This window comes from Harpia harpyja, chromosome 14 (genome assembly GCF_026419915.1).
Source record: "Harpia harpyja isolate bHarHar1 chromosome 14, bHarHar1 primary haplotype, whole genome shotgun sequence".
Classification (NCBI taxonomy): Eukaryota; Metazoa; Chordata; class Aves; order Accipitriformes; family Accipitridae; genus Harpia; species Harpia harpyja.
Genome location: NC_068953.1, coordinates 5,659,259 through 5,670,393, shown reverse-complemented (window position 1 = coordinate 5,670,393; position 11,135 = coordinate 5,659,259). Strand labels below are relative to the sequence as shown.

The window sequence follows — 11,135 nt, the reverse complement described above, 5'->3', positions numbered from 1 at the left end:
TCACTGCTTGATATGAAAATGCTTGTGCATGTACCTTGTCTCACTAGGATACAGCTGATGCTACTGAGCTCAGCAGTGTGTGCTATGGCAGCCCCATATTACCTAGAGGCCTCTCAACCTGTCAGTTAGCTGATATTACAAGGACACCATGCTGCATCTGAAGCTTTGCTATGCTAGGGGATCATGCCTAGGGTCATTGCAATGCTGTCTGTCACTGCTCACATGCTGCTTAATGCCTAGATGCCCCACAACTAGCAAGGCAGAGGGTGGTGCAGGCACTCTACTGTGTCCTTGTATATGCAGGGCAAATATAAAAGAGAGCAGAGACAATGGAAAGGAAATCTCCTCTAGTAGTAGCAGAGTGACTCTTACTCACTGTTAATTTACCTTTCCTGAAAAAACTGCTCCACAGAACCCACTGCCTCCGTTCCACTGAGTTTGGCCTTTTCTTTTGACTTGGAGCAGAGCCTCACCTTGCACCTCTACTTTCCTTCCACACACCGCATGCAAGTTTGCCTGTATCACAGCAATGGCAAAGGGACGACCCATGTATGAGAAAGACTTCTGAAGAGGGCAACAGGCTGCTTCTGCTTTGGGCTCAGCCTGGGAATCATGGGTCTGAGCTGCTACACTTGTCTAGCGGAAATCACTGCATCTCTACAGCCCCTGCAATTCTCTTCTCAGCAGCCTGCAAAATTCCACTGAGGAAAAAGAAATGGGGAGGGGGAAGAAGGAGTCAGAAAAAACTATTGTGTTCCCAGGGGGAAAAAAAATAAACAGCCCTATTTAGCTTATCCAGCTTTGCTAATGTCAATCACTTTTCTCATTTTAAACAGGAAAGACACCACTTTAGTCCACCTGTTCCATTATTTATCATGCTATGCATTTCCCATGAATTGTCACTCATGCAAAACCTGTACATCGTAAGGGGACACCCTAATATTTTTAATGACCTTAAGCAAAGTGATTGACATTAGACACCGGTGTCAGATGTTCTGGTGACGCAACATGTTCTCCTAGCAGCAGGAAAGCTTCCTGCCGTGATTAAGTTAGGGCTATGGAAGTGCTAAAATGTGTTGTCAGCTTTCCTCTGATGCAAATGATTTTATTATAGCGTCTGGTAACCACGGAGTGTGGCAACGCAAATACTGACTCCAAACATCCCCTCCCATACATATAGCTTGCTCTATTTAAAACACAAAGTGCACTTTGCAAATCCGGGGATAAGTTATGGATGTAACAAGCTTAAACCATGGAGGGCAGAGGAAAAGGCGGCACCTAAGCCAGAATGCCTGGGTGATTTCAGCACGAGAAGCATACGGCTCCGGGATGGCTTGCAGAAGGCTATCTCCTGCGGCACCTGTTCAGCAGGTGTGCTCTGCAGCGGCATTGCCGCAGCCGTTGTGGATGCCAGAGGTTCTGGAGAGCAAAGAGGAGGCACGCTAGCACAGGCCTCGCTCGCTGTAGCAGTGGAAAGCAAAAATCACATCCAGCTCTTTTGAGTCTGAAAAGTAAGGGAAGATAAAAAAAAAAAGAAGGAGAAAGAGAGGAAAAAAAAAAAAAAAAAAAAGGACTCCATGCAGCCTCTCTGCCTTCTGACACCCTCATACATGCTGGGGTGGAAGTCTGTGACTTGGCTCAGCACCACTTGTCCTTCAAGACATAGATGAAGAAATAATGTTCTGGTTTGCTTCAATTTCAATTTGGGACCAGCCCCGCAATTATTCATTACCTGAGAAAAGCTGGAATACCTCTAGAACACAAGAGTTACAGAATCAAACGTCTCAGACACACACAGGGGACACCTGGCACCCGCTTTTCGTGAAGGTTCATAAACGCAAAGCTCATTCAACAAACATTTACCACACAGATGACTTTGCTTCCACAAGTAATTATTAATAGTTGTGTCTAAAACCGGCTATGCCAGTAAGTGTCTGCAGAACTGACTGTTACGATTTTTCAATAACTGACCTGTTAATCAAGCTACAAGGGGGGTGGGCTGTCAAACCGAAATCCATAGTCTACAGAGATTTTTGGAAGAGATCAGCAGTACATATGTTCACAGTTATTGTCACAGGTGTTGTTCTACAAAAATAGAATCATAAAGCAGTCAAAGTTGAAGATACAAGCTGTCTTGATAGCAATAAAAAAAGATTTTCTAAAGGTCTAGCAGCACTGAATATTATTTTAATGAAATTTACTTTTTAATTTTATAGCAAAATAATCAAAAGTGCTAAACCTGACCACTTTAATTTACAAAAAAAGTCTCATGTTTTAAGATATAATCATACCCCGTTATTTAGGTTAGACAATATAATTACACATTTCTACCTATTTCTATTCAATAGTAAAACAAAATTAATATTAGTTGGTTTAAAAAAGGGGGAAAGTACCACAGATATTGGGAGGGGAAAGTTACATAAAATATATGAATCAGCTTATTGAGCAATCTGCAGTGTGTTTGGTTGTTACTGCTTTTCTTTTTTTTTCTTTTGAGCTACAATTTAAGTCACAGACAATCTGCCCGTAAGATTGTAGTCACTTCAAATGCTATGACTTCTCCCTTGGTCAAATGTCACAGTGTGTATTTTAAGGAGATCTCTGGCATTTCAAGTCAGTTCAAATTATTTTCTTAGTTCTCACAAGTTCGCTTTCCAACACAATCAGCATGTTGGAGAATGCAGTTATGATGATTGCAGTTACGACGACACTTTTCTGTGAAGGAAAACTGTTTTTTCCTCCGTCTTGGAAAGAATCACTACCAAGTCTGCAGTAAGAAAAATATTAAGAGCACTTGCAGAGTTTTAAAGTGTATTTTCAATCCATTCCATTTTCATTTCAGTTCATTTCCAAAGTTAAATTAAAACCTGCATTCTCTCATATTGATAAATAGTCAAGTTGACTTACAAAGGTTCTGTCTTCTGTCCAGCCTTCTCTTAGTTGTCTTTAACCAAACAAGGTTCGCTGATTTGCCACAAGCGCTGTCTGGCTCTCCCGCCTCTTTGCTTTCTTGTTTTGCTGCCTGATTTTCCAGCACACTGCACTAGAAGCCAGCAAAAGGAGTCCTGATGACAAGAGGACTAATCCAAACACTGAGATGATTGATCCATGGGAATTGAAGCTGTATGCCACAGCAGTAACCACAATGCCGGCTATGAGGATAACTACACCAAAGGGAATGGTACAGCGGTAACAGGAGAGTTCTGCTCCCCCTGTTGCTGCAGTCAGCTGGCATTCACTGACAAGAGGGATGGTGGTTATCACACAGTCATTGTTATTACTCTTCTCCGTGGTTACAGAATCAGGATGCTTTGGAGCACCCAGGATCTCTTTAATAGGTTCGTTTGTCATCTTGATTGTCTTGACTTCGTCAATTCTTAGGCTACAGCAGGCTCTGCTCAGCACGCATTGCACTGTGGAGAGAAGAGCATGAGTTCAACTAAGAAGCATTACCGTTATGTGACAAATGGGTGACACAGAAGTATCCCACTCAGGATTGCAAACAAGCAGACACTCTGACCCCACAAGGATTTGCGCACAAGCTTATTTGTAACACTGCCGATTGTGGAGGATCTGAATCAAATCTTATGGTAGTCATCAGCAGGTGCCTAAGAGCTAGAAAGAACAGTGTCACAGACTAAGACAGACACCAACCTTGAAGTGTTGTGGGCCAAATCCCAGTTTAAGTTACATCCTAAAGTCAGTATTTCTGGATGTAATTCTCACACTGTTTCTTCATATATACACCTATACACACACATTACACATATTTGCTCCAATGCACATCACAATAACATAGGCAAGAACTGGCCCAGCAAAAACCAGGACTGAACAGTGAACCCTTTCTCAGTGCAAGTGCTACTTTGCAAAAAAATCCAAATGGTCATGACTAGGTACGGATGTGGGGGGAGTAGGGATGAAGACTGTTCCCTGCACTCAGCAAACACCAGCTGAAAGCTGGTGAACCTACCGTTACAGCAACATCAATGCCAGACTGTCAGCTTGCCATTTAAATCGGCTTAATGCAAAAGTAATGGGTCCCTTATAAGTCCATGAACCACATCCATGTTACTGTGTGGGAGGGAGATTTACAGTCATATCCACTCATCTCAGTTACAGTAAGTTGATGTCCTCCTGTCTCCATATTGTATACATACTCTCAGTCATACAGACAGCATGCACAGTTTGATTGCATCCACATCATGAGACAAAATAGCCTTTGGCTCCATGGAACCCAGTGCTTAACTGGAGTCCACCCGATCAGGGCAAGCCGAGCCCGTGGCTTTCCATCACTACAGGCTGCCGTGACAGACCTTGGCCATCTCACTGGGACTCTGGTGGTGTGGGGGCTGCCCCGGAGTCTGCGGTGAGCCTCTGACGGCTGTGCTGCCTTGGACCAGGCTGTGCGCTCAGTGCACTCCACCACATACAACAGAGCCTGGGACATGCGAACCACTAGGTTTTCCTCCTGCAAGTAGCTCACAGGACTCCTGCACCACTCTCCAGTACGGGCTGCGTAGCTTTTGCTCTTATGAGCAGCATGATACACAGCTCAGAGAACAAGGAAGAGCATTGGCAATGCAGTAATGCTTTTATCACTTTTATCACCTTCACATCTGTGACTAGGAAGTTAATTGCCAGATACTTGTATTCTCCTTTTCCTTTCCCACCACTCCCACCCTTGTTGCTAAGATATATTCATCCATTGTGGAGAGCCCTTGGTTTTGTATCTCGGTACCTCATATAACTGACTGCGTGTTTTGCAAGAAAGAGGACTTCACTATTTTTAAACACACGCACAAACAGGCTATACTCTGTATCTAGTCAGAGAGTTTGTGTTGGAGTTTCCTTGAACCCTAATGAGAGAAGGAAAGTTCAGATCTGGTTTGACAAAGCTTTTGTTCTACTTCTCTAAGGTAGAGTGCTCAGCTCAATATTGTATCTTGCTGTCAGCTACCTTCAGGGGTCAATCCTGCAAGGGGCTCAGCAGCTACAAGACAGAGTAGCCTTTCCCTCCCTAATGACAACACTGAGCACAACGCAACCGAGCACACACTGAGCACGCACACTGACAGCACAAGAGGCAAAGGGCACAAACTGAAACACAGGAGGTTCTGTCTGAACATCAGGAAAACACTTTTTTACTGTGAGGGTGACTGAGCACTGGAACAGGTTGCCCAGGGAGGCTGTGAAGTCTCCATCCTTGGAGATATTCAAAAGCCATCTGGCCAGTCCTGGGCAAACTTCTTCAGGTGACCCTGCTTGAGCGGGATGGGGGGTGGACCAGATACCTCCAGAGGTCCCTTCCAACCACAAGCATTCCGTGATTCTGTGTGTTTCTGTGAAGGTACTTGGTATCTCCAAGGGCAGGAAGGGGATCTGATCAGTGCTTATCAGCCAAAGCAAATATATTTGTGCTGACACCTTAGATATCCTCGGTTCTCCTAGGTTCTGTTGCTTTGTACTTCGAATCATAACGCATGATTAAGCACCTTTTATATCAGTTGAAAGAGCCCAGGAAAGCCATGAGGTTGCTCTAGAGCGCCACCGATCTGTCCCCACATGGATCTGAGCCCAAGTTCTGCATTTTCTATAATGACTTACATGGCAGTGAGACTCACACTGGTGTCATTATGTTGCAGCATTACTTATGCATAAAATGTTACAGAAGTTCAGCACAATGGGAGAATGTGGTCCCCAAATGTCACCTTTTTTTGATCTTACCATTAAACATATTCAATTTGTTCAACATTTGATTATTAAATTTGTGGGAGGAAAAAAAATTAACTGGTTTCCATATAAAAGGTCTCTTAGTTCCAAATACATTGTAGCAACTATTCAAAAGTCCATATACTCTCTTCTAACAGTCACAGAAACAGGCAAACTTCCCAATAACTTGAAACAGTTTTGGATTGGGCTCATAATAAACATGATTATGCTGAAAAACTTTAACATCCAATCAAAGTATATTTACTCCTGTCTCTACAGTCCTTGTCCCTCTGCTTCAGATACATCCCCAATGAGCATTACATCTCTTAGATGTCTTGTACAGAGATTTATGAAGAAGATATATTTATACAGTCAAAACTAACATGAATTTAAAAAAAAACTCCTAAACCACCAAAATTAAGTCAATGGCAAAATACCTGTTGATTTCTGAGGAGCACAGTTCTTGCCTGTAATAGGATGTAAGCAGACAAGCATTCATATAAAACAAATAAACAAACCTCTATTGAAATACTGTAAGTTAAATAAACAAAAGAACCTATTTGAAGTGTGAGTAAAGGTATTCAGCCCTAGAAAATACGGCACTAGATCCTCATTGCCAGCAAAGTCACTTCTGACTTATGCCAACAGGTGACTTGGTTCAAGTTTCAGAGCAAGAAATTTAGGCAAAGATACCCAGCAACACCAGCATCCTCTCACTAATCATACTAGAAGTACTGTCTTAAGGAGCTACTTTGACTTGGAGGAAGAATGTGTTTCTGTGGCAATCTGTGGCTAACACTGGATAAAGGGGAGAGGAATCTTTTACCCACTAATAAGCGTAAGCTGAGATTTACTGAAAAGCCATGAAATCCAACAGCATGCACACCTACCAGGTCCATGAGAAATCCATCGTAAAAAATCCCTTGGTTCAGGAAGCCAAGGAAGACTGCTTAAGATGTCTCGTATGTCAGTTCAAGGCAGAGTCATGCAGCAGTAAGAGCCGCCCCAGGCTTTGAAGTGTCAGATGTTGCTGAATGATGAATTGGAGGTGACAATATTCTAGCATGGAAGTTTCCTACAAGAAAAGTTTTTGGATATTTATCAGCTTCTTAAGAACAAAACTCCTGCATGGAAAAGCTGCCGCTGTATGCTGACTCCTGCTCCTAACCTAACCGAAGCAGGAGATGTTCTCCCTCTGGCTCTCCTAGTGGTTTCTGCCTCTTTTCTTGGCAGCAGCCACCCATTTCTGGCCCTATGTAACATTTTCCTTTGATGATGCGATGTCTCGATGATGCGTGTCACAACCCAGGCAAGTCCTCCAGAAAGAGCTAGGTAGGAAAAGGTAATGCACATGAATTTCTATAGTTAAAAATCTCATTTAACTTCGTTTCTATCGCTCACTTCACCTATGTGAATCAACTCAGAATACTTGGGGTTTTGCCTCCTCTATGTCTCCAGTTTCTTTGAGCAAATCACTTCATTTCCCTGTGCCTTGGTTTTCCTAGCTGTAAACTGACAGTGACAACAAGCTTCCCACTAAAAAACCCTTTTAAATCTATTCTACTATAACAAAACCTAAGTAATATAATCCTGAAAACGTCTCTCAGAAAAAAGGCAAACTGAGTCCAAAAACTCACTGTAATAAACATAAGTCCATAATATTTACTATTCATTTCTGTTATCAGATTTTTTAAAATAAGATTCATAACTCAAATAGGGACAAGGCAGAATCTGCAGGCAGAGCAGTGTGACAGCTCTGCAGAAAGCAGAGCGATGGAAATTGTTATCAACTGCAGAAACAGCTGTGAAATCACCAAGCAGCTGGGTAAAACTTATGAAGCAGCAGAGATTTATGTTGCTAATCTTATTCAACATTCCCTTTCTACATGTGCATGATTATGGAAGATCATTTTGACACTGAAGCAGGAGTCCCAAGTGGGGATGAGAATAAATTCATGAGAATAAGTTCATATAATGATAAACTTTAAGGGCTTTTTCTCTTTTTAAGTTATTTAGACCATGCTATCATTTCACAAGCACAAACATTTACAGGCACAAACTGCTGCTGTTCTTCTCTAGATGATCCTTGGAATAAGCCTGTGACATAGCTAAAGTATATTTAGCCGATTATTGAAGTTAGATAATAATAAGGAAGTCTCCTTGTCTCCTTGACTATATTCTTGTGCGCACTACCTAGAAATTAGTTTAACTTTTTGAAAAGTTTGGAGGGAAATGCAGAAAAAAACCCAAACACCACTTTAGATAAATTATCTAGATTACATTAAAACAAAAGCAGACCTCTGAAATTATCTTGCAGTCAGCTTCCACTCATATTACAAGAATGGTTACATTTGTTTGAAAAGCTCTTCCTAGTGCAATTGTGCCCCCTAAGCCACTCTGCTAGCATCATTCTTCGAAAAGATTAATTACTCTGTCAAATAAATACAATTTATTTGTATTTGTCCTTGACTCCATATAGTTTAGGTAATTTTTTTAAATGAATGTCTATCAAAAAACCTGACTGACAGCAACTTTTTTTAGACAGGATTTCTTCCCTCCTCCTTCTCTCCCTCACCACAAAGCTGAGAAGCAGAAACACATGAAATCTATACATTAAGCTTCCAATATTTTAACTCTCAATGATTTCATGTGGTGCTCTCTCAGGAGGCTTCCCACATACTGAATATCCCTGTGCAAGTGCAAAGAGCTGGTATTTCTCAGCCACTACGATCCTTTCTCCTTTTTTGCATTTTACCCAGAACCAGTAGGACACATTCCTGCCTTCAGGCTCCGGACCTGATTCTCTCTGTCTTGCATGTATTTCAGACACCCTTTTTTGCTTATCTAAAATTCCAATAAATCATAATGCTCATGCTTCACACTTGGTTTTGCATTAAAGTGACTATGGAAAACAGCATAAGGAGTCCTTCTGTACTGAGAGGAGAGCCAGAGTTCATTTGGAATTCAACAGACTATAGTAATCCTGAACACAATCCTGCAGCTTTTGCCCATGTGAACGCTCCTGGAAATACATAACTAGAATTTGTACTTACAAGACTCCAGGATCAGGCCCTGAACGACAGGGGTAGGAGAAGAACACATCACACCCATGCCAACTGCCTGACCCTCAGGATGCCATAAGTTTCCACCACCAAGTTTTTGGGTAATATGATTACCAGATTTAAGCTCTCACACCTTTTTCATTTTTCAGACATAGTTGGAGGGTAGGATGGGAGCCAACCAAACCGCTCCACAAACAAAGTTTGTTATCTGCAGATTGCCAAACTTTCAAACGCGTCTGTAAAACGCCACGCACACCTAGGGCAAACCACCGCGTGTCACGCCTGTCCCCGAACACCTATGCACGGCAGAAGAGACGCGAAGAAGCACGGAAAGCTTTACGCACGCTTGCTGCTACACAGCCCGCCAGTAACGAAAAGGCACAACTCCGCGGGGGCTACACGCCGACCCGCGACGCGGGGAGCAGCTCCGACCGCGGAGACCCCGAAGCTTTTCCTTGTAATACTTCATCCCCCGGGAGAAGCCCTGTGCCACGCAGGAGGGAGCGGTGCTAGGAACCGCCTCAGGACCCACCGGCCGGAGCGGAGAGGCTCCCTGGAGTGCCCGAGCAAGCCCAGCCCGCCCCGCCGGCGCGGCGAGCCGGGCCCCGGGCGCTGCCCGCGGCAGCAGCGGGGCCGGAGCCCCGCGGGCACCGAGAGCCGGCGGGGGCGCGACCGCCGCGCCGGGCTGCGGGCGCCGGGCTGCGGGCGCCGGGCGAGCGGGTCCAGCGGCTGCCAGCCGAGCCGAGCCGAGCCGTGCCGTGCTATGCCGTGCCGAGTCGTGCCATGCCAGGCCAGGCCGAGCTGAGCCGTGCCAGGCTGAGCTGAGCCGTGCCAGACCATGCTGTAGTATGGTGTGCTGAGCCGTGCCGTGCCGTGCCGAGCCTTACCTCCCGACTGCCGGACGGGACTGCAGCGGACACCAGCCCGGAGCAAGCATAAGAGGGGGATGCAGCTCGCCGCACAAGGGACTGTAAACAAAGTTCTTGGTGAGAGCGAAACAATTAAGGGACCGGAGCAAATTCAGCGGCGGGAGCTGCCGCGGGCGGGGCGGCACTCACCGGGGAAGGTCCCGCTCTGGTTTGGGAGGGCGGCCGGGAGGAAGGCTGTCCTTCAGATGCCAGGCTGGGCAGGGCGAGCAAGGAGGCTGCCCTGCCCTCCGCGGTTTTGCTTGTCCCGGCCGGCGATGCCGGCGCTGCACGGTTCACATGCCCATTTCAGAGACGCACACGGTGGGGACGTGCGTGCCTCCTGCTTCGCCAGGTCACGCACCGTGGCGAGGCTCTGCATCACACCCTAGACGTGTCAGGTTAAACGCGGGGCCTGGGCGAGTGTTTTCCAGCCCTCTCTGTCCTCCTGCACAGCACCATGAGGGGTGTCCGGCCCCGTCGATATCCACGCGTCGTGATTCGAGCGAGCGCAGCCAGAGGGCTCGCTGCCTGTGCTGAGCCCTTCTGGGACATCAGAAGTGGCAGTGCTGGGTGGCACTGCGAAAGCACGGTCCGTGCTGAAATCCAGATGAACTCCTAGCTGGTGTTTAACTGCTCAGGCATCAAATGAGGAGGAACGTAGTTTTGGATGACATCCTTCAAGGATAAAGTTTAATGTATCACCTAGAAATATTTTAACTGGCTTTTCTATGCTTTATTCGCTCATTTCAGCAGAACATCAAGTACTACAGGGGTTTGGAGTGGATGGGTACGGGTATGTGGGTTTTTTAACCATGATTTCTGTTCTTTTCAGACAAAAAGCAGACAAATTTTGCTTTTAAGGCTTGTAATGGGACATGTTTGAATTTTGCAGTTAAGCTTACCCAAAGTTTATATTTAAAAGGCACTATTTTATCAATGATTGATAAAAGAGCAGTGCACCAGATGTATTTAATCAGCCACTCTGTCTCTGAAAGCATGCATGTACTTTTGACTCCCTTTCCAGGGTGAAATCCTGGCCTCACAGAAATTAATAGCAAAACTTCCACCAGCTTCACAGGGGCCAGGATTTCACCCTGTGTATCATTAAGAACTCCCCAGTGATGGTGATCCTGCCAAGGGTTCATCTCCTCCAGCCAAATCAGCCAGGGGGTTCTGGGAGAGCTCCACAACTTTATACAAGAAACTGGCATTTTTTCCCCATTTGCTAGCGTTCCCTCCAAATACATCGGCATTTCAGCAGAAATGACAAGCAAACTGGATCTGAGGGGAACTGTCATCAGAGAGGATCTCTTGGGCCATTAAGTCCAGTCCTTCCTAATACAGGCAGCCGTGCCAGGTAATATCTTTATTAAACTTGCTGAGTTCCACTTCAAACCAACTGGGTTTCCTATTCCTTCTGTTGGAAGGCTATGAGCCTTATTCTGTTGATATATAG

General features: G+C 45.0%; 1 protein-coding gene across 3 annotated transcripts; it reads right to left on the bottom strand.

Moving 5' to 3' along the window:
- Positions 1 to 1,875: 1,875 nt before the first annotated feature.
- Positions 1,876 to 10,048, bottom strand: TMEM100 (transmembrane protein 100). Of its 3 annotated transcripts, XM_052808743.1 has the most exons (4): positions 9,830 to 10,048; positions 9,659 to 9,739; positions 6,600 to 6,784; positions 1,876 to 3,413 (listed from the first exon to the last, which is right to left on the bottom strand). In XM_052808743.1, the coding sequence occupies exon 4, from the start codon at positions 3,349 to 3,351 to the stop codon at positions 2,947 to 2,949; it is 405 nt and encodes a 134-aa protein (XP_052664703.1). In that variant the 5' UTR covers positions 3,352 to 3,413; positions 6,600 to 6,784; positions 9,659 to 9,739; positions 9,830 to 10,048; the 3' UTR covers positions 1,876 to 2,946. The 3 variants fall into 3 exon arrangements, with proteins under 3 accessions (XP_052664703.1, XP_052664702.1, XP_052664704.1); XM_052808742.1 differs by having other exon boundaries at positions 9,659 to 10,048; XM_052808744.1 differs by lacking the exon at positions 9,659 to 9,739.
- Between the last annotated feature and the right edge of the window lie 1,087 nt (positions 10,049 to 11,135).

Bases quoted from the DNA above. Each gene is read 5' to 3' on its own strand.
- TMEM100 (XM_052808742.1), bottom strand. From the start codon at position 3,351: ATGACAAACGAACCTATTAAAGAGATCCTGGGTGCTCCAAAGCATCCT.